Genomic DNA, 24,264 nt, shown 5'->3' with positions numbered 1-24,264 from the left:
GAGTGAAATGACTAAGAGTTGTGGCCTTCAGTACTAAGCTTGCTTATTGTCAAGTTCTTTTTGATATGTAGACTACTGGAGATGATGCGTGCAACTTAATCTTTTATCTCTTAAACCTGAGTAGTATGTTACAATAGAATTCTATTATAATTCCAATATTGTATTCTATTACTGGTTTTGAATATATCCTGTGACTTGCATATGGAAGGCTATCTTAGGTTAAGTAGGCCAACTGGAAGCCTGTGTAAGTACTCAGTTGCATATAATGTCATTTATATATTACACCCTATTAGTTTTAGGGCAAAGCACGGTAATGAGAAATGAAAGGGATTCATTAGAAGTCATCTTCTGACACTAGCTGATGTTAAAGAAATGGTAAATTGATTAGGCTAGTTTTTAATTAGGTTAGAACTAACTTGCTTATAGACTGAGGGCTTGGCTACACTTGTGAGTTGCAGTGCTGGTGGAGGCTTTCCAGCGCTGCAATTAGTAACTGTCCACACCTGCAAGGCACATCCAGTGCTGCAACTCCCTGGCTGCAGCGCTGGCTGAACACCTGGTCTGCTTGGGGTGTAGCGAGTGCAGCGCTGGTGATCCAGTGCTGCTTGTCAAGTGTGGACACACACCAGCGCTGTTATTGGCCTCCAGGGTATTAGGAGATATCCCAGAATGCTTTTAAGTAAATTACTCTTTTGTTTCGTTATGCAGCCTCTCTTTGTTTTGTTGTGAACGCAGAGCTCCCGGAGCTGCTTATCTAAACAAACACAGCTCCTGTTTGCTGTGATCAATCTGTAAGTGACTGTGAACAATCAAATGAGAGAACCCCCTGCCTACCTCATTCACAGGGGTTGAGTGTTTGTTTGAGAGAAAGAGGGTGGGGGGGGAGAAAGGAAGTCCGTGCTGCTTATCTGGTCTGCAGGCTGTTTGCAATTAAGAGTAAGGGGTTTGGAAAATTTTCTGATTTTTAAGGCAGGGAGCTAATACACAGTGTCGGCTCCAAAAATCCACACTCTCTCTCTCTCTTCACCCCCCCCCCCGCTCCCTGTCACACTACACACTACACCCCACCCCCATCTTTTGAAAAGCACGTTGCTGCCACTTGAACGCTGGGATAGCTGCCCATAATGCATCACTCCCAACAGCGCTGCAAATGTGGCCACACTGCAGCGCTGGTAGCTGTGAGTGTGGCCACACACCAGCGCTGTAACTCCCAGCACTGCAACTCTCAAGTGTAGCCAAGCCCTGAATATGGATGCCTAAAAGGCCACAAAGGTTAGTTGATAAGCTAGTGCATGAGTAAAGAGATGAAGGAATGGAGAGCAGCAACATTTCAGGTAAAACTGTCCTCTATCCTTCAAAAATACCTACATCATCTCTTCCCTGGAATGAATAGCTCTGTCAGGTGACCAAGTCTAGTGGGAACAGCTGCTTCTCAAAACTCAAGTGATTAAAGTTCGCTTTTGTCCATTGCTTACCCCTGAGCTACAAAAAGTGCCAACACAACTAACACAACATTCCAGGGAAGATATTGTACTCATAGTCCTGATGGTTCTCCTTCTGTCCCTTGCTAGATTCAGTGCTGTAGAGCTCAGTTGAGCATGCTTAGAAAGTATTTGTCTGACTTCATGAGATGGATATTGTTGGACAGTATTACCTGCACAGCATTTTGCTCCAGAGACTTTTCATCTTCTTTCCGTTTTCAAATGACCTTTTTGTGTCTGTATCCTCTTAACTTCACTGTAGAACTCACTGTATCTCAGTGATTCACCATATCCTCCTTCCTGTCTTCTGACTCATCTTTTCTGTGATGGCCCCTCAGTATTTTGGGCTACTGTTTGTTTCTCATTGCAGACAAATCTGTGAAACGATAGCCATAAGATTTCTCTTATAAACCATTACCCCATTACCTTTCTCACTGAACTGAACCCCTTCAGCTGAATGAGCTTCGTAGAGAAAAGACCGTTTCCTGTACCTCCGTGTTATTTGCTGCTCACAACTGGAGAATGGTGTCTCAAATGTGAGGCTGTAGAGGGTGATCCCGGTGATACAGAAAGAAATATCCTAGAAGGCTTTCATACAAAACTTTTTATTTGGAGGACTTTCTCAATTTGCTTAACTGTTTGCTCCTCTCTGACCTTCTCCTCTTAATTCTGTTTCCAAAAGCAAAATGATCCAGTTTTATAATAGTTACTCTGATCTTGTAGTAGATGGTTTTTTGTTTATAGACACTGTGTTTCAAGGATGAGTCCTTCCTATGATCTTTGGCTGCCTTTTTGGAGAATTCCAATAACTGGCTCTATATAAAAACTTTTTTTCAAGCTGGGCAAATAATTTGTTTTGTTCTGGATTCAAAAATACCTGCCGGGTTTTTCATCAGTTCGCTGGCTAGTACAGTACATTATGAAATATTAAGGTTGAGCCTAAAATCTTTTTATAGAAAAAGGTTCATTAAATTTAATTTAAACCTAGCATAGCTTGGAGTTCAGACGTTTTAACGAGATAGCTGTGTGCAGTGTGCTTAACACAGATAGCAGTAGATCATGATGAAATATCCACAAACTGTCATAACCTTCCTCTTTTCTCCTCCTCTATTTTTTTCTGGGGGGAGTAGAAGTGGTGGGCAATAAGAACTTGGTAAAGCATTAACAGTGCCAGTTAAAGGAATTCCACTGTTTTAGTCATTGAATTATTTACATACTACATGGCTTATTCAAGCATGACCTTCATTACCAGAATATTGTCAGTGATATGTTGGTGCATGAAGTAATACATAATTGATTTATTGGAGGCTGTCAAAGACTTTTATAAGAAGATTAGGCTTCATGACATCCACAGTGATCGATCCCTATTTGATAGATGAGCTGTGGCTCAGATTAAGGGTCTTGCCTATTTCCTTGGGTTAATCTCCTAGACCATGCTACCTCCGTTACCTGCACAAAGTTGGTAGGCCTCCTCCACATGTGGTGGATGGTTTTCTTGAGCAACCTCACAATAGCAAACCAATGTGTTTGTGATTAAAGGTCATTATTCAACGGGGAGAAGACCTGTCTAAATTAATCACACTTTTTAAAAAATTGCTTACATAAGGTAGTTATGGGAAGTCTCTTAACAACCTCATGTAACTTAAAACTGTTTTACTTTTTTAAAAACTTCTCTAAAGTACTGAAAAGAGTAGTTTCCATTGGTGTCTTTTTTTCTCCTCCCCCCCCCCCCCCTTGTGCACTAGCTTTGACGTTTGGACTTTCAAATACTAGAAGTGAATATTTGTTTAAATCAAAACAAAACCGCCATTTAAAAAAATTCTTTTTAATTAATTCTTCCATTATATTGGAAAAATCAAATGGTTGTTTCTTTAAACAGTTTTAGGTGAGCGCTACTGCCTTTTTCCCTCCCCCACCCCCACCCATCTCCCAAAGTAAGTCTGTCTAATCAGAAACTGAATATAAAGCCTTGCTAGCTTAGCATGTGGTACTGTATAATTCTTGGAGGTTTTAATATTACAGTTGACTCACAGATGTTTAGCATGCAAATTTAATATGCAATCCTGAATGCTTGTCATTTTACCATCTGTAAATATAGCAACTGTGGAGTGTCTTCTCACCAGTAAGGAGACTAGTCTATCAAAATAAGTGTGAAAATGTGAATATGCAGCAGGTGGAAAAGAAGAGGTTCATTTATGGAACCATTAATGGAGTAATTTAATTCATTAGTCAAATAGAAGGTTAATTGGAAAATAAAATGCTTTTTATGAGTTAAATAAGGCATGGAATGACAATAAGAAATGGAACCGAAAAATGAAAACTGTGGCTTTTTCCAAAATTCTGAATTTTTGAAAATCTTGGAATGGAAAAGCAAATCAAAACTGTATTTAACAATAACTAAGTTTGAAAAGTGTTCATTGCTTGGTGGCTGCCATTTTGCCTGTGGAAAAAGATAAACTGTGAATAGGATCTTATCCCATTGACGTCTGTGAGGGAGAACTCTTAAATTCCAAAACACTGATGTATTGCTTCACTAGTAACTTATTAGCTTATTTACTATTGGTATTATAGTGCTGCCTAGGGGCCTCAATCAGGGATCAGGGCCTCGTTGTGCTAGGCATTGTGCGCGCACACACGCGCGCGCACCCCTGCTTTGAGCAAAACTGGATTAGAACCAGTTAGTTGCAGGACAGGTGAAAATGTTCACCTCGATAAGGTGGTAAATCTGGTACTGTGTGACTTTAATTGTGAATAGGAAAGTTACAAGTATTCCACAAAGCACTTACAAAAAAATAATAATAGGAACCTGACCACCTATACATCTTAGTGTTGAATACAGACATTCAGTTTTTCTCTTAGGCTAGAGAGAGAGTTATCCTTGCAAAGCTCTCTAGAGCCACCTTTGAGATAAACTTTATACCACTTGGAGGTAAACAATATTGAAGTCTATTGATCTTAGGCCAGACTTTCACAATATTCAGCACTGCAGCTGGGCTGGATTTTTCAGAAGCGCTTAGCATGCAGCCATCTTTGATGGGATCCGCTGGTTGCTGAGCATTTCTGAAAAGATGGTCCCTTGATTTGAGATGTTTCTAGAAGTTAGAGATAAGAGAAAATGAGTCGCAGTGACAAAGCTCAAGAGTTTAGTCTTAAAGTGAACCTACATGATGGAAACAATGATTAAACAGCTTGTCTGGGCAAAAGTTTCTCTCACCCCTCCTCCCCCCAAACTGCAAATAACCTGGACAATGACATAAAAATTATTAAACTATTGTAAGCAAGATGAAAACTGATTAGTGCACTAATGTAAGGTTTAGAATACTTTGTCATGTAATTTTTTAACAGGTTTGGAGAGATGGGTACTCCACAACTTTTTTCCAGACGTACCTTGAGAGCAGTGACATGGATGCCACAGAAGATTGTAGCCACTTTTGCTAAAGCTTCACCAGTTTAGATCCTAACTTGCTCTTTGATTCCTTGTCTCATAATTTCAAGGTCCATTACATTTTAGAAATCATTTCAGATCTTATTTCAACACTTTACCTTTAAATTGTTTGATTTGTACAAATGTGTATATTTAAAGATGAATGTAGAGCAATTATCTGTATTCTCCTAGCAATCTGCATATACTGTAAAACTAGAAGTATTAGCTTTAAAGTAACTGCCATTATATTTATCTATAACCTCCTGAGAATGAGGTGAGTGTTTCTAATGGACAAGCAATAGCCCTTGCTGGCAGAGGCATGAATGTGTGGCCACCTCTCTTGCACTACAGTACAAATGTGTAGTATTTTAAGAAGTTGTTACTGGATAATCTATATCATGTGTTCAGTCTTAAATATGCTTTTTGACAATTCTTACTGTTTTGTGTTTTAAAAACAGCTACTATAAATTCCTGTTGCTTTTGCTTATTTTTACTTTATAAATAGGGAACACTTTCTTAAAGCCCTATTTATGGGATTAACACCTTTTTTCATCTATATACTTTATTTAGTTTTCATTAAAACTTCTAGGCTCTTTCACTTATTCTTCATAAAATACTCATAGATCATAGTTGGTTCCAGTTCTTTAGTGTACTATCCATTTAGTATGTTTCTCTTGTTTTGTTCTGTAACTTGCTTCATACATCATACGCTAATTTTTGCCTTAATAAATCCACACACCATTTTTTTTAAAACAATTGCATGGTATACCTTTGTCAGTTCTGAAATATAGTCATTTTAAATCTTTTACCATATAGCATTTATGACTGAGTGCTAAATAGGTTATAATAATTGAATGCAACAGTCATGTTACCAAAAACTTGCCTTATTTGTGTTCTTGCTCTCAGTCCCCCTCCCTTCCCTCTGCAGTATTTTGCAAAGCAATTATAGGGTAACTATGGTAGTTAACGATCTCTCTTAAACTCAGAATTCTGTGCTGCTCACAGTTTTCTATCTCTTCTACAAATTGTGGTTGTATTGTATTGTATTTATTGTGCCTGCTTGTAGAAACCTGTTGTGGATTTGTTTTTGTTGGTGAAATGGCTTGAATGGGATTTGTCATTCTCCAACTTGCTCTTGTGGCAGTTGATATAATGGGATAGTATGTTCCCCTCACGGATGTCTGCTTTCTGTGGTAGACCTCCTTCAGTTAAGTCTGATCTTTCTGGTGCTGTAACGATGTTTGACTGTTAATATTCTAGCCCAAATGCGATCTCATAATTTAACCTACCAGCAGAAGTGAAGACTCTTAAATTAGACCCTTCATTACAGTTTCTATGGTTACATTAGAGGAGAAACCTGCTAAATGCAAGCCAGAAGGGCATAAAAAATGTGCTCTGGTAACAGTTGCTATCATTATTGTAGCTTTACAGTTTCCAGTTTAATTCCTTAGTTTCTCATTAAAATCTATTCCATTTAAGTGGGAGTCTGTATTTCTGAAGATTAGCTGCTGCTGCTACTTCTAGAAAATATTCTTAATGTTAGGATTTAAGTTTTACAAACCAAACTGAGCATCTCTAACTAGTAAGAGCTATGGCAACAAAGATTTTGTTGTGCTTTTTGAATAGACATTTCTCTAGCTGTCTCTGTAAACGATAGTAGACTTGACTTAAATTGCTTTTTTTATGTATGATTGAATTACTGATCCCGATTGAGAGCCAATTGTCTTTTTATGCTAGTTAAAACTGGTTTGTCGTTACTACACAAAACACCCTGTAAAAAAAAATTAGCCCATGTTATATCCACATATAGTTTGTTGCTTGTATTTGCTAATGCTAATATTTAATTTTTTAAAATCAGTACCTACCTCAGTGCACACTATCTGCTTGAAAATTGGCTTTTTGACTCTTCTCCTGGTTACTGTTAGATGTTGCCCTCACTAAAGTGACCTGTGGTGATAGAGGATTCTGAAGACACTCTTACAGATCTCACAAGGAACAGAATGTAACCAGGCACTGATAAATAATAGCAAGAAAAAATTAAAATGAAGTGTTTTTCTCCCCTAGTTGCTTTGTGGATATGGGAGGAAAGAGGCCCAGTAGTTGAGGTACTGGTGTCAGATATGGGAGACCCAGGTTCAGGTCTCTGCTGTACCACAGACTTCCTGGGTAACCTTGTGCAGGTCACTTAGCCTCTCTGTATCCCCATTTCCCCATCAGTAAAATGGGGATGATAATGCTTCCCTACCTCACAGGGGTCCTGGAGAGGAGATGGGCACTGTTGGGATAAAAATTCTGCCCGCTGAAAGGTCACAATATGATGCTGATACAGCTAAGTCACTCATGGAATTTATAAACATAGGTCTATGGCCACTTCTTGTCTGATCTGTTCTGTCATTGGACTATGGGGTTGGGGGGATGGGGGAGACAAACAGATACTGTGTCATCATGGAGGAGAAGCAAAGAAAATCAAATTATTTGTATAACACACACTTTCTTTCTGTGTGATTTTTTTTGAGTCAAGAGTAGCTAATATGAATAAGCACATGGTAAGACTTCTAAAGCAGTGATTCTCAAAGTCGGGCCGCCACTTGTTCAGGGAAAGCCCCAGGCAATCCGGGCCAGTTTGTTTACTTGCCACGCCTGCAGGTTCGGCCCATCGTGGCTCCCACTGGCCACGGTTCGCTGCTCCAGGCCACTGGGGGCTGTGGGAAGGGCGGCCAGCACATCTCTTGGCCTGCGCAACTTCCCGCAGTCCCCATTGGCCTGGAGCGGCGAACTGTGGCCAATGGGAGCCACGATGGGCCGAACCTGCAGGCGTGGCAAGTAAACAAACTGGCCCGGCTTGCCTGGGGCTTTCCCTGAACAAGCGGCAGACCGGCTTTGAGAAGCACTGTTCTAAAGCATAAGAAAGGGAAAAACATTGTAATATTTTCATAAGGTGGTGTGGTTTGGGGGGAGTACAAACTGAATTAAGGATTTGTGTCCTCCTCCTTTATTAAACTAATGCTGGAAATAATCAAAAGTGGCTGCAGACTTCATTTTAATCTGCCAGTAGTCCTTGCTTCTATTTATGTTACCATGCAAAGAATAAGTGTGTTCATCCAGGAGCATAAAAAATGGCAATAAATAGCCAATGGGCAAAAACCTCTCTATGAACCAAGCAATAGAGATGGCCAGGTCTACATAATTCAACATCATTTTGAAGTTACCACTAAATATTTTTTTGGGGCGGGGGGAAGGGAGAGGGAACACTGCTGTTTCTGCATTCAGTAGAATAGATCTTGAGATATAAATGTTATGTGGATTAATACAAATCTATTTCAATGCCTACTTCTTAACAAAGAGATGACAGATCCCTAAGCAGACTGCTAGTCCTGTATTAAATTTGAGATTTGTACTGTGAATAATAACTTTTTGGCAGAAATGAATTTCAAATGCCAGTGTAGTAAATAATTCCATAGCAACAAATTCACCATGGAGTCAAATGTTTAATTGTGGCTGACTACTAGATTGTAACTGGTATTGGCTTCTTTCCACTCCCCAACCCCCTTCTATTTTGAATCAGCAAAATTGTCATTCCTGAAAGGTGGTGGTTGTTGATTTTGAGATGTTAAAATCTTCCACAGTACTTGATTTTATATCCTTTATAAATAATTTGTCTTGGATATAAAGTTGGAGAGTTTCTCCATGGCAACCACACAAAGTAGTTTGCAAACAGAATTTAACTGAAACTTGGAGTTCAGGTAAATTTCTCTGTTTCTGTGCTTTCTATACAGACACCTAGGTGCTCACTCTGATTTGCTGTGTCTATAACTGAACTTGTGGCTTAAGATTTTTATTTGTCATCTTTCTAACAAGAATTTCTTCTCCTTTCATTCTGCATGAGTGGAAGGGCTGGTCTTTTCTGTGTGAGTAAAATTGTCCGGCAAGAAGGTTTGGGTGGCAGAAGGTATATTCAGTAGTTCCTGGGTCATTCTGCCCTGTCTGTGCTGCTAACTTGGTGCCTCCAAAGCTAACTTCAAATGCCAGATTTCTTTGCTCCATAGCACCAGGCAGAGGTTTGAGGATATAGTGGAAAATGTCCAATTCTTCTCCTTCCTTTCAAGATGTAAATTTAGGGCAGAACTATTCGCAAGTTGGCAAGCAGAGAACTCTGCCAAACTCCCAGTATCAAAATTTTCAGTCATACCTCGTTAGATTATAATGAACACCCAAGGGCCTGCATGATCCATACAGTTGCATTGTCAGACCCTTGTCCACTACCTTGGATAACTTCACCAAAGCGTGACCTTTCTTCCTCCTTGGCAGACACCCAAAGACTGGATGGTTGAAGTGAAAAATATTGGCAATCTTTGTAGACAAGGTGGGTGAGGTAATATTTATTGGATCAACTTCTGTTGGTGAAAGACAAACTTTTTCAAGCTAAACAGAGATTTTCAGGATTTTGCATAAGAGTGCAGTGGATAAGACTTTATGCTTGATCCCTCATGTACTGTTTTGAGATGTATTTGACACAGCTCCTTAATTTATTCAAAGACTCGAATGATAATGGCTGAAGATAAGCATTGACTCATCCTCAGAAATGACCCATGCCTGCTGATTGAGGGGGAGAGGCACCAGAGTGAGGGCAGCCAACTTCAGCAGTGTTACAGTGGAGTCGCATCTTATGCGGGGGGTTAGATTCTAAAGTCAGCGCATAAGGTGAAGATCACGTATAATCAGAATTACCCTTGAAAATCCCTTAAATGGCACGTAAAGTACAGTATACTGGACATGGTTTTGTGTATACAACCCTGTACAGTAATGTATATAACGTATACAGTAATGTACAGTGTATATAATAGAGTACATATGCAAAATATAACTTTACAGTACATGCATCCGATGAAGTGGGTATTCACCCACGAAAGCTCATGCTCCCAAACGTCTGTTAGTCTATAAGGTGCCACAAGACTCTTTGCTGCTTTTACAGATTCAGACTAACACGGCTACCCCTCTGATACTTTACAGTACTGTATCTTTTAATTACAGGGGGTAATCAGGGCTTGATGTTGATCCAGGAAACAGATGATGGAGAGCTTGGGTGACGGAGAGCGAATCGTAGACGAAGTGGTTGGCTCTGGTTCAGCTCGAGAAGTTAATTGCATAGGCTTATCTGCTGCTGGCTGTTTTTTCCTTGAAAAACATGATCAGCAACTGTCACTGTCTCTTGAGCTGCTCAAACATTTCTTGATATGGTCTCAAATAGTCCGTAATACTACATGTGATTTTGAGGCTTCGTTCCACAGAGGGATTGTATTCAGAAATTAAATCCATTCAAGTGTTTCACTGCTTGGAAAACTTCAGCAAATTTTATGAAGATTCCAACTTGCTGGCTTTTCTTGTTTGTCATCATCATCTTCGTCTTCTGTAGATTATTTTCAGTTCCTCTAACTCTTCGTCAGTCAATGTTTCTCTATGGCTCTCAATTCTTCAATTTCTTCCTCAAGGATGTCGACGAAGCTGTCACCACTCACTTGCCTGGCCACCTGAAAAATGCGTTTCACTTCTTTGTCAATGGTCAGGAAACCCTTAAAATCATTCACACATTCTTTCCATAGGTTTCGCCAACATGCATTGACTGTTTCAGGCTTGATTGCATCCATTGCCTGTTTAATATAAGTGATGCAATCAGCAATGTTGAAGGACTTCCAACACTCAATCACATTAAGATTGGGATCAGCATCCATAGTGCTACGTATCTGAGAATGTAAGCCTTGTGTACGTGGCCCTGAAACAGCGAATCACGCCTTGGTTGAGAGGGTGGAGGGATGGAGGTGGTATTGGGGGAGGGGGGGAGAAGGACGACTTCAATATCGTTATGTGCAAACCGGAGTACCACAGGGTCACTAGGAGCATTGCCTACAATCAGCAACACTTAAAGTCAAGTCCTTTCTCTTGGAGGTACTGCTTGACCTCCAGAATGAAACACTTGTGGAACCAATCCAGAAATAATGCTGCCGTCACCCAAGCCTTTCTATTTGATTGCCAGAACACAGGCAGGAGTTTTTTGTTCTTGCCTTTTAGGGCATGGGGATTTGCAGCCCTGTAGAGCAAGCCCAGCTTTATTAAATGCCCAGTCGCATTGCCACTAAACAACACAGTCACACGGTCTTTAGCGTCTTTCAAGCCAGGGGCTTGTTTTTCTGATTTTGAAATGTAAGTGCGGTTGGGCATTTTTTTCCAGAAGAGCCCAGTCTCATCAGCATTAAAAACTTGTTCTGGAAGATGGCCCTTTTCGTCTATGATTTTCTTTAATTGTTCAGGTTAGGCTTTTGCTGCCTCTTCATTGGCAGATGCAGCTTCACCAGTAGTCTACACGTTCTTGAGGTTGAAGCGGTTCTTAAAACTGTTAAGCCAACCTTCACTGGCTTTGAATTCCTTCTCATCAGAAGGCTGTCCCTCTTCGGTGGGAGGTTTGAACAGCGCGTAGAGGGTAAGATCCTTTTCTTGCAACGTGTTGCCATCGATAAGCACATGTTTACGATTCATGTCTTCTGGCCATAAGTTTAATGCCTTTTCAGTCTTCACTAAAGTCTTATCACGCACCTGGCTCGTCACCGTAGCAGTTATTGGAGCACTTGATGCCATGGCTTGACGAATTCTCTCTCTCTTGAATCTTGATGGCACAGATGCTAGATTCGTTGAAGCCATATTTACGCACCACGTTGGAGACCGACATACCGTCTTGCAATAAGTCCAACACAGCCAGTTTTTCCTCCAGCATTGGAACAGATCTGTTTCTTTGGTTGAGTACCAGATGAAATAGTTGGCTTGCGTTTAGGGGCCATGTTGTACAAAAAAACCCGTATCTTTAAACTCTAGAATCTCACTCAGCGCGGCAAGATGCTCACACTATGAGAGGCACACGGGAACTGAGACCGACTGAAGGAACAGCAGATTCATGTCTCCCATCTCGCGCTCACTTCGGGGCATACACTCATTGGGTGGAATCACCCACACTATTTACAGGTATCTTGGTTTTTTTTTTTGTTTGTTTTTTTTTGAAAAGCATATATAGTTGAATTTTGCATAAGTTAAATGTGCATATGATGCAACTCGCTTGTACTTCTTTATTTCATAGATTCCAAGGCCATAAGGGACCATTGTGGTCATCTAGGCTGACCGCCTACATAACACAGGTCATAGGACTTAACTGAAATAATTCCTAGTTGAACTAGAGCATATTTTTTTTAAAGAAAAAGGCCAGTCTTGATTTTTTTTTTAAAAACTGCCAGAAATGGAGAATCTATCCTTGTTAATTTATTCCAGTGGATAATTGCCTTCAATATTAAAAACTTGCAACCTGTTTCCAATCTGAACTTGTCTAGTTTCACTTCTCAGCCATTAGATCTTGTTCTACCTTTTGTCTGGCTGATAACAGACTCTTCATTTTATCAAATATTTTTACTCTTAGACGGATCGTCACCCCTTAACTTTCTATTTGTTAAGCTAAACAGATTGAGTTCCCCAAGTTTCACTATAAGGCCCATTTTCCAGTCCTTTAATTCTTGTGGCTCCTGTTTGAACTTGCTTCAATTTATTAACATCTTTCTTAGAACTGGACAAAGTATTTTGGCACTAGTGCAACCTTTGTGGAACAAGGAGGTAATATGATTTCTCTATTCCTACTCAAGATTCCCCTGTTTTGTACATCCAAGGATCATGTTAGCCCTTTTGGTACAATGTTGCACTGGGAGCTCATGTTCAGCTGATTTTGGCTTTTCCTGAATACAGAAGAGAAATATTTTTCTTGTTTTAAAATAAAAAATAAATTCAACCACTTCCATCAAGTAATGGACAGATACTATTGTTAGTATTCTACTTGTCCCTAAAAAATAAACAAATTTCTTCTTGTCCTTAATATTAATGGCCACAGAGTTCTTGATGTGTCCTCTTGCTTCCCTTATCAATTTTCCTCAGTTCTTAGCTTCTGACTTACATTTATTACTGTAAACTTCTTCTTCATGCTTTCATCTGCTATATATTTTTATTTTTATAGCTACATTTGCTTTTTGTCTAAGCCAGGTTGGTCTTTTTTAAATCCAATTTTAAATCATTTCCTATTACCATTCATATTCTCCTCCCCCCCCCACCCCCCGTTTAAACTCTCTCCTCCAGTGGATTTGGCTCATAATTTTTGGCAGCTTTGTGGAACTGGCCCTTCTAAAGCAAATACACACATTACCAGTTTGATCTTTATTTCTATTTGCACATAAGTGTGATCAAGTAATGATCACTTATACCTAAGATCCACTAATTTTAATTTATAGCTGAAGCTATGACAGCTTGTGCTTAGTGTAATTCCACCTCTGCTAGGGAACTTGCTGTATTGTCACCTGGAATTTTTTCCATGTTACCTCCTAAACTCTACAAATTAGATATGGGTGCCTTATTTTATGTGGCCTTCGGCTTCAGAGTGCATGTGTTAGTAGTCCCTGCAGAGTAGGCTTAGTATGTGGTTTCTATTCAAGATTTCGTTTGGTGTTGCTGCCTAGAGTCAAGTTTCACTATGGACACCTAATCTTGAATCTTCATAATTTCTTCTAATTTGTTCCACCAATGTAAACTCTTCATGTTTTGGGTTATAACCAGTGGGTTTTATGTCTTTTGTGGTGTGCTATTGGGGTAGTTGATGAAACTGTTCTGTTTTTGCTAAATGAATATTTGTGTGTGGGGGGGGGTGCACGTGTCTGGGAGATGGAGTCCCTGTAGCACCAAATCTTACTGTTTGTGTGCCTACACGTCCATAGTGCAGAGCCTGGCTTATTATTGGAAGAAAACAAACCTAGGAGTATAAGGCTAAACTTCTTCTAAAGGTTTTTCTCAATTATTAGAAAGTGGAAAACCACCTTTTATGATAGCACTATTGAGCTTAGAGTAAAAGGGTTAAGATTGCAGTTACATAAAGTGTGCAGAGGGTCTGCTTGCTGGCTTGCAAGATGTACATAATCTAAGGCAAGGAAAGAGGGGCTTTATTGAAGAACTTCTCCCATCTAATCAATTTAATGGATGAGTTGTTCTAATATGCCCAAAGAACAACTCATCCATTAAATTGATTAGATGGGAGAAGTTCTTCAATAAAGCCCCTCTTCTCTGCTTCTGCTAGGCAGTCAGGTTCTGCTGTAACTGATTGATTGATTGGGAGGTAGCCATATTTCATGTGACTGGCTGAGTTTCAACTCTGCATAATTTCTTCCAATGAAATGAGAGCGATAGGAGGAGGAAGAGGAGTCTCAAAAACCGTTTGCCTGCAAATAAACAAATGACTATTTGCCTACCTGACAAAGTATGCATTCTCTCTCTGACCCCAGGAAAACTGCAGGATTACTACCAAAGAAGAGAATATGCTGCTATAGTGAGCTATTCCTGTACAATGTGCACAGATGGAAGGCTTTATTGGGAAAGAGGTTAAATTTGGGGGTTTTATCTTAAGCAACCATAAAACTAAGTGGATTGAGGATTTTTTGTTTGCTGTTTCATGAATGACCTGAGCTCGCATGAAACTGGTGAATTTAAAATATTAGTTCTTAATATTTTTATGTTTTCCTGTCTATTTTTAACTAGATCCGATGCATCTGCAAATAAATATCCGTCATTTTTGTGTTCTCCACTCCACGCTGGGGCCGCCTTATTGGTGATAAAGCTGTGAATAGATATAAAAATCAGATGTAGCACATTTGGTTTGTAAGTTATTGTCAGGGTGGCTCATTTTGCCTCAAATTTGATCACCCTGTAAGGTGAAGGTCTCCATAAACAGAAGTCTTCCTCACTCCCATGTCACACATTGTGGAGTGAGTCATGAGCAAGAATACCAGCCTCAGGGCAGATGATTAAGAAGCAGGACAACCCCCCGCCCCCCTCCCCCCCAACTGTTTGAGTTCTGTGCTTAGATTTCACCAACCAAATAAGTGTAAACGTCTCAGGCACTATACAGCTTTAACATGGAATCACAGACAGTCCCCTTGGGCATTCTGATCTATCTTGCCACCCAGGCAATATTGACTCTGATAGATGGTCACTTTATGCTAAAGATCACAAAATACTCTGGTTACTCCCACCCCCAAAGGACCAGTCACTTACCCCAAGTCAATTTGCCCTTTAGATTTTGCTCCAAAGAAACTGTTTGTAGTTAATCCTGTAACAAACTAACTAGAGATTTATTAACAAGGAAAAAGAAATAAGGGAGTTATTTACAAGGTTAAAACAGATAAGTATATACACAAATGAAATGCAATCATAAGTTCAAAAGGTAATAGAAACTTCTATAAGTAAGCAAGCTTTTATGTCCTTTGGGTTTAACCCAAGCCCAACAACTTGGGGGTCTCTTGCTTATGTTTAGGTATCTTTGCCCCTTACAGTCTAAACAGCATAAAAAGACCTGAATTCCTTCTGGTCAGGGATTTGTATCACTAGCTCCCTAGAGCCCAAGCTGATGGGCTGAGCGCTTCTGCATATAATCTCTTTTCATGGGTAGGTGAAGGGGAGCAACTGACAGTCTGTTTCACAATGGGCTGTTTGGATTCAATTGTCTTTTTGAGAGGCAGGAGATAACACCTTCTGTAGGAATCCAGCACTTTGTGTTATGTGACTTATTTTTTCCCCCGTCTTTGAGTTTAGTCTCAGAACAAACATTTTATCATTATAGAGCAAACACTTAAGTGTTGCCTTTATAGCATGGGATTCACATACTAGAAGTAGGATTAATACATGCAGCATCCTACAAGCATTCCATGAAATCTAAACAGTCTCAGAACAGATCTATTTTAACTATACTAACCCACTGGTAAGCCAGACTGATTTCCAGCTATGCCTCTTTTCAGTGTTCAGCGAGGCTTGGGGCCTTAGCATGAGCTGGCACCTGCTCTGCCAGCATCACATTCCCTTTCCTCCCTCCTGTTTTGAGGGTCATTTGGTGCATGACTGACTGATTCAACAAATATTGAATGATTTTCTACCTCCTCTGCAGACTGATATAAAAATTAACTAATGTGCTGTGCAAGTTAACCCTTCTTTCCCAAATTGTTTTCGAGAGTGCTGAGGGGAAAAATCTGGGAGCTGGAAAAGTGAGGAAATGAGACCGCTACAAAGAACAGAAGAAGGGGAAAAGGAGGAAAAACAGACTGACAAAGCAAGTGCTCAGCTGGAAGAAACAAGCTTGGCGTTATGGGATGGTGGGAGAAGAGGTGAGCTTGTTGGTGAACAAGGGAGCGGTTAGTGGCCAAAAGGGCTTCAGGGGTGTTTGTGATGAAAGGACTCAGTGCTTTGAGCATCAATAGTCTTTTGAGCTGCTTTTAACATGATGCATTGGAACTAAAATACTCTAATGCTGCATCTGTTCAAACATGCTACAGACATTAATTTAAGACAATTAAAAGATCATATGGTCTAGCTGTCTCATCCAGTTGCATAATCCTGACACATTAATTGGCCTAACAGTACTATAAACTGCTGTTTGTGTCATCCCAGCATATGACTTGGGAAAACTGAAGAATTTTAGCCACTTTGGACTCTTTCTCTGAAGAGTACACCAAGTTAGGAAAGATGTGTTATGGAACACACACTACTTTGGAATTCTTATATATCAATGATAACTGGGGCGGCGGGGGAGAAAGCTTCATCATAGGGGTCATGGATTTTAGGTTGTAGAGCACTTAAGCTTTTTGAAGTGCTAAAGAGAAAGAAAGAGGCAACAGAATCTTCCATTTGATATATACTGCAGTAGATTGGGTAACCTCAATCATTTTTTAAAGCTTACCTTGCTCATGCAATTTGGGTGTGCACATGTGGATGCATACTGTAAAGACTAAATTTGAACGAATGCAGTAGTGCTTGAATTATTGTAATATCTAAAATCAAAAGATCTTTGCATCATTTAATAATTCAAATAACTATCTCAAAGGTAATATTTTATGCAACTTCAGAGCAAAGAGTGTATTTTTAAACTAAATATTTTACCATATTTGATTCAACAGTCTGTATCTGTTTAGGCAAATACATGTCCCCAGTCACATATCTGAGTGTCTCACAATCATTAGTAGCTTTTATCCTCTCAGCATCCCTTTGATGGAGAACTGAGGCACAGGGTAGATTAAGTGACTTCCCCCAAGGTCACATAATGAGGCCATGTCTTCACTACAAACTTTGGTTGGCGGAACTTACTTAGTATGGCAGTGTTATGCTGGTGTATGTCATATGTGCTGTATGTAATCACCAGGAGTGCTTGTGTTGATACAGAGCGCAGTGCATTATGGATAGGTATCCAAGTGTGCAATCCACCACCTTTTGGTGCAATACAATTTGACATATTTCTTTAATGCCATTATGAGGCGCACACAAGTTTTGCCTTGGGGCTGGAAGCAAGGGATCAGATTCCCATGATGGACACTTTTGCCATTCCTAACCCATAGCTTTCGTGCCTTTTTTTTTTAAAAAACAAAAAAACAAAAAAAACCCTATGTGGCACTTGTTGCTGTCTGCCATCTCTGACAGAAGCATGGAGCCAACACAGCTCTGCACTGTTGTCATGAAAGTTGAAAAGATGGGCTGACTGATCCTCTGGTATTTGCAGAGCCACAGGAAGTACAGCACAATGGGGGAACATGACAATTTCTTTGAGGGCAGATTGCTAAGGGACATAGCAAAAAAACAACAAAAAGCTTGTTTGGTGGCATTAACAGAGTAGGTGCACATGGTCAAGTACTGCTTCTGGGCCTGAGAAATGAGCAATGACTGATGGGATTGCGTCGCAGTGCAGATTTGGGACAATGAGTGATGGTTGCAGGATTTTTGGATGTGAAAGGCCACATTCCTTGATCTGTATGCTGAGCTCACCCCAGTCCTCCAGCATGTAGACATCAGAATTAGAGCTGCATTGACAGTGTGGAAGTGAGTGGTGATTGCCCTGTAGAAGCTTGCAATGCTGTATTGCTACCTATCAGTGGGAGATGATTTTGGAGTTGCAAAAACCACATTGAGGGCAGCTGCCCTTCAAGTTTATAGGGCCATCGATTGTATTCTATTAGGCAGGAATGTGACTCTCTGCAATGTGTAAGAAATAGTGGCTGGATCTGCAGTGATGTCCTTCCCAAAGTTTGGTGGGGTGATAAATAGCTCACATATCCTCTGTTTTTTGGTACCAGCCCACCTTGTCACAGAGTAAGTCAACAGAAAGGGCTACTTTTCTATAGATAATGCAAGTGTTGGTGGATCAGCAGGGATGCGTCAGAGATCAGTATGGGCTGGTCAGAGAAGGTGCATGACTCATCTTTAAGAACACACGTCTGTTCAGGAAGCTGCAAGCAACTTCTTTTTCCCCGAGGGGCAGATTACCATGGGTGGTGATGAAATGCCAATAGAAAGAAAAGAAAGATTCAGGGTATGGCTACACTGGCGATTTGCAGCGCTGGAAAGCCTCCACCAGCGCTGCAATTAGTAAGTGGCCACACCTGCAGGGCACTTCCAGCGCTGCAACTCCCTGGCTGCAGCGCTGGCCGTACACCTCACTCAGCATGGGGAATAAGGATTCCAGCGCTGGTCATCAAGTGTGGCCACACACCAGCGCTGTGATTGGCCTCCAGGGTATAAGGATGTATCCCAGAATGCTTTTATAAATTACTCTTTGTTTTGTTATGCAGCCTCTCTTTGTTTTGTTGTGAGCACGTTGCCGTTACCGCTTATCTAAAAAACAAACAGAGCTCCTGTTTGCTGTGATCATCTGTACCTGGCTGTAAACAATCAAATGAGATTGCAGGCAGGGAGTGAATGAAACAGTGGGAAGTCGTGTTGGCTGCAGGCTGTTTGCAATTAAGAGTTAAGACTAAGGGGTTGGAAACATGTTCTGATTTTTCAAGTCAGGAAGCTAAACACACAGTGTTGGCTCCAAAAATCCACTCTCTCTCTCCCCCCGCTCCCTGTCACACTAAACCCCACTCCACCACCCCCTTTTGAAAAGCACGTTGCGGCCACTTGAATGCTGGGATAGCTGCCCATAATGCATCACTCCCAGCAGCGCTGCTAATGCTGCAAATGTGGCCACACACCAGCGCTGGTAGCTGTGAGTGTGGCCACACACCAGCGCTGCTCCTACACAGCTGGATGACCAGCGCTGCAAACGGTAAGTGTAGCCATACCCTCAGTTACCAGTTTAGCAAATGCAGAAAGAAAGTTGAGTGTGTTTTTGGCAGATAAAAGGGATGCTGGTGGTGGTTACTTGCTAGATTAGATCACAGTGAGAAATGTATCCAAATGGTTATAGCTGCCTGTTGTGTCCTGCATAATGTGTGAGGCAGAGAGGGAAAAGTTTGCTGCCAAATGGCAGCGGGAGGTGGAGCAGCTGTTGGCTAACTTTGAACAGCCAGACACAGGGGCCATTTGAAGAGGTCAACGTGGAGCTATGCGGTTGAGGTAGGCCTTGAAAAGACTTCTTTAATGGTCAGCCACAGTAACATGATGTGGTGAACTGTGCTCTCTCTGGCCCTGAAGTTTTAGAGGTTGTTCAGAATTGTGCAATGTTTAGTGTACATTTATGAATATCACATTATCTTTTAAGAAACCTATGAACTATGCTGTGCTTATTGTACACTTATAATTATTACACTGTTTTCTGTTCTCCTGTTGTATTAGAAGCAATGCATACTTTGAGAAGTGCTGAGCATTCTGCAATGTTTTAATTAATTTATTAAAAAAAATTGCGTACCAAAACGGTACATAACATTACTGTGCAATTAAAAACCCATACTGTGCAAACTTATAAAATTAATGGAACAAAATTTTAATCTTAAAATGAGCGAGAATGTTCATGTCCATTTCAGCTAAATATAACACTGGCCTGTGAGTGCCACAGTTGGTGATGTGAAGCTGTGGTTTTCCTTACCATCCCCTGGTGTGGAGTGGTAACTATGACAGAATGCACCCCTGTATTCACATTTTACATACTATTGTAGTAATCTTTGTACAAAATATGCTTTGAGGGATCATTTGAAAACTAATAACTCACTGGTCAGTAATATGGGGGGGGTAGTAACATCATAGGTAAAGTTATAAACATGAGCTGAAATTAGGTTTGAAATGTGTTTACCAGACAATTCTGGGTAAACCAGTTTCTCAAAGACAAAGGACAAGCTGATGCTTCGGGTGTCCGCAAAGTGGATGGGTAATCACCATCACAGTGAATGACAAGTGAATGACACAGTGAATGACAAGTGGTCATTCTTTGGCAAGGAAGGGTCAAAGAGTGACCAAAGAAACAGTCTTTGGACTTTGGGGAATTTGGTCAGCAGTGTTACTGGGAACATGTGGTAAGGGAACTTCACCTTGAACCAAGTCGAGTTTAAGTTTTAGCACTAAGAAGCATTTTATCTTTATTTCTCTTGTGACCATTTCTGACTTTAATGCCTTATATTTGTTCTCTCTTAAAATCTGTCTCTTTATAGTTAAATAAACTTAGTTTTGATTAAAGAATAAAACAATCCAGTGTTTTATGTTTAAACTGAATTGTGTGGGTAACTCCATTTAAAGTATCAAACTGTTGGCTCTCAGTCCACTTAGAGAGGCAACAGGCCTAATGTATCTCAGCTGTCCAGGAAAGAGCCAGACAGTGCAGAACACACATTTTGGGGGGAAATTCAGGACTGGGAGTGCATTTTGGAGTCACCCGGCAATTAGTAGCCAAGGCTGGTGGAAGCCAATGTGGCTGGGGGATTTGCTTGGCAGGCTTTTGGGGTCAGAGCTGCTGGACCAGGACCACAGCTATACACAACACTCAGGGTGTGACCTGCATCCTGTTTGGGACAGACTCAGATTGGAAGCTATAGCAGCAAAGCATTGTGAGGCACCCCCGATTGCAGGGCAGGGATAACGCAGCCCATTGCTCATCTGGATTGCACCCAAGAATGCCATAGTAGGGGTAGGGATGTGGCCCAGAATGTCGTATGGAATGTTGGGGGGGGGGGGCAGGGTGAAGGGAGCTGCTGAAATTTAGTTCTTCAAAGACTGCAAAGGGAGGTGAGCCTGTGACTGCTTGACCTGTAAGCATTCATGTGTGCTGCCTGAGAAGCCCTATTATGTCCTTATGCATTCCCCTGCCCTTTTCCTATTGGGGCTCCTGGACCTGTCTCTTGTATGCTCTTTCCTTCTCCAGCCCATCTGCCATATTCACCCCCCCAGGCTCTCTGTTCATGGTCTGATGCAGCAGTAACTTGCAGGATCTCAGTGAACATGTCTCCCTAGCTCACGTCTTTCTCCCTCTCATCAAGTTTCCAATGGCTCTTTATAGATAAAATACAGATTCTCTCTGGGTTTTTTTTTTAAAAACAAACAGGAGACAATCCTACAGGAGGATTCCACACCTTAGCATTGCATAGCTGGAAGAGTAATTTCTCTGGTTGTGGAGGAGGCACTTCTCAAGGCTGCAATGGCAGCAACTATAGATGTATTATTGTATTTACAGACGCAACAAAAAGTGAAAGATAAGCTTCAGAACTCCCTTCTCTTATTCCCAGAAGGGTGTTAAATAAGACATGCTTATTGACACTTTAGCCTTGGAGCAGAGGAACTCCAAAGTATGCCTGATACACTAACTGCACCTGGAGTTGTCCAAATGATTCCCATTGGCTACTGCCAGCTCCAGGAAAACAGAGGGAAGGTGGTGTGGGCCACCTCCCCCTTTTTTTGTCCTTCAATATGTTAAATGGAATGCTGGGGGTTGTAAAAGGAGGTGAAGAGCTTGTACATTTCAGCAGCTGTGGGATTGGGTATGTGTGTTAACAAGACGTTGAAAGGGGAGTGTAAGGTTGCATGGGCAACCTTAACTGCATTTCCAGTCTTTCAGAAGTTTGTTTTGCTCAACTCAATGTTATGCATGGGGGTGACATCCCACCTGAACTCTGCATTAATGTAGTTTTTATTCACTGAATTTCTTAGGGTTTTTTTTAAACAGGAAAGGATACATTGGTAGGAGTTAAGTCATTTAGGCAATTGTACATATCATGACCTGCATATTAAGACAGCCACCCCTTTCTTCCCCGCCCTATTAGCTGGGCCCCACCAACTGTGCTGCAGCACACTTTTCCAGCCATCCCTTGAGCCATTCACTGCATTTCCCCCCTCCAATCTGTATCCTCCCCACTATTGTAACCAGGCCGCACCCCCTGCAAGCAGTAAATGCATCTCCCTGAAGTCTTCACTTTCGTGTGTGTGTGTACACAAACATTTCTATTCCTGTTACTTCCCGTCTCCTGTAACCTGACTCATGTGTAGCGCCTGGAGTGAAGGACGATCATGTTACAGTGGAATTGTGTTTCAGAATGGTTGCAGGGTGGAGTTTGTGGCAGGGCTGGCAAGAGAAATCAGACAGTGTTTCTGTTCCGAACGACTGACAGTTTTGCTTGTCTATAAGGTGTGTGTGTGTGTTTACATTTTCCAGTCAGCCATGAAATTTCCAATTTCCCAAGTTTTTTTTCCAACACGTAGTAACTTTCATACTGTCACTGTAGCAATTGGTCTGCTCAGCCAAATCGGATAAAACTATCATAGCTCCTGGAAGCAAATATCTGACATTGTATGAGGTGCACAGCAGGATTAAGGCCCAGATAATTTCAGCCCAAGTGAAGCACCGCAATGTCTGGTAGATCGCAACCTCTTATGTCACCAGTTCAGTGTTGCAGAGTGGGCAAAACATGATACCAACACGGACCACCTCTCCACCCAAATCAGCCTGTTGTCAGCAATGTCTATGTTCTGTTGTACTCCTTGCTGTCCCGTAAACTTCTGCAACCTCATGATCTAGGAATCGGCCAGGACCCCCATGCTGGCAGTGCACACATTTGATTTCCCTCAGCAAACATCCCCTCTGTGTGTCTTTGGAAACCTCACATTAATCTGCCCTGAGATCAGGAAGTAGCCACTTGCTGCCCTCTCCCCGCCCCAACCCCAGGGGCTAGTAAAATGCAGATTTTTCTCAAACAGGCAAGCCTGCCTACTACCAGCCTTCGTTTCCTGCTTCTGCAATCTCTCTCCCTGTCATAGTCCCTCCACTCCTTGGTCTCCACACTGATGCAACAAATTTTTTTGACTGGTGTGTTCACAGTAAACCTCCCAATAAAATAGAAACGCATTATAATAGAGACTTGTGGCAAGCCGTGTCAGTTATTAAATCTTTGCTGCACAGGGGTACAAAGCTTCAGACTAGAAATGGCCATGGCGGGGTGTTCACTGGTGTAGTGGTGAACATTTCCTTGAACTACCCTTGTGTTTTTTACTTTATTGGTGCATGCACTCTGTAATCCTCCCAAGATACGCACTGTACAAGTGAAGTGAAGAAGTTCTTAAATATTGTTCTCTGTTTGGGTCTCCCAAAGATTTAGTGGGTGCCATGCAGTTCCTTGTGTACAACTTGACAGAATGAGACCATTTTTGACCTTCATTACATCAGTAGTTAATTCCTAGATCTACATTAAATAAAGAAAGAAAGAGAAAGAAAACAAAACAAACACAAACTCCTCTCCTGGAAACTTTTAAAAATGGCTCTTCTATTCAGGGCTTATATTTCTGTAAGCCGTAGATGGAATGACCCCAAATTTGAGTCTCTCTAGTGGTATTCTTCATCTGACTCTGGCTTACCAAATTTCAGAGGCATCAGACTAAGCATGTTGAATTTAGAGGACTTAAAATTGTTTGTGTTTAAACAGAAGTCATGATGCAACCTTAAGTACAGTGCACTGCTGCACCACTATCATTTCCCACGATATCTTGGGTCTCAAATTTTGGCATAAGACTTTTAGTTAGCAGATTCCTTCAATTATGCAAGACTCATTCTTTCTTATCCTCCCTCCCTCATCTTTAAAATGTTTTTAGTAAATATCTTGAATTCTTCAAAATCTCAGAGCAAGAGAAAGCAATCATCATATAGCCTATTAAATCAACCTTTCCTTGCATTTTTTTCCCCCCAATTGTGATTATCCAGTTCTTTCTGTGAGCTCTCCCGGCACTTACAGAATGTTAGTAGCAGTAGCGTCCCATTGGCTTGGTATAGACTCTAGTCAGCCTGGGGCAGGGTAAAACACTGAAGTCTGTCTCCTCATTAATATGTAGTTTCATAGTTAGGTATACAGTTTTGAGTTTTAATACTCTGGTATATCTTTAGATAAAATACAGACTAGATATGCCTCTCTTCTTGCGTGAAAGATGCTCTGATATTAGGGTGAGGGGTGCTAGTATAAAATGGTTTGATAGATGTTTTCTTAAACTGGAGCCAGCCTGTAACTTCCCACAATATTTATAGTGGGGGGAGGGGGAGAATCATAAGACTAGTGTGCTTAT

General features: G+C 41.0%; 1 protein-coding gene across 6 annotated transcripts in view; it reads left to right on the top strand.

Moving 5' to 3' along the window:
- DENND5B (DENN domain containing 5B) overlaps window positions 1–24,264 on the top strand; it is a 179,637-nt gene that overhangs the window by 46,180 nt on the left and 109,193 nt on the right. For 2 of the 6 annotated variants that reach the window (XM_039547906.1, XM_039547889.1), the window contains exon 2: window positions 15,978–16,130. The exons of the other annotated variants lie outside the window; for them this stretch is intronic. In XM_039547906.1, the coding sequence (XP_039403840.1) occupies window positions 16,019–16,130 (112 nt within the window). In that variant the 5' untranslated portion in view covers window positions 15,978–16,018. The remainder of the gene's footprint in view (window positions 1–15,977; window positions 16,131–24,264) is intronic. 6 annotated transcript variants of the gene reach the window in all.

The sequence above is a fragment of the Mauremys reevesii genome, linkage group 1 (assembly GCF_016161935.1).
Source record: "Mauremys reevesii isolate NIE-2019 linkage group 1, ASM1616193v1, whole genome shotgun sequence".
NCBI lineage: Eukaryota > Metazoa > Chordata > Testudines > Geoemydidae > Mauremys > Mauremys reevesii.
This window is presented reverse-complemented; position numbering and strand designations above follow the sequence as displayed.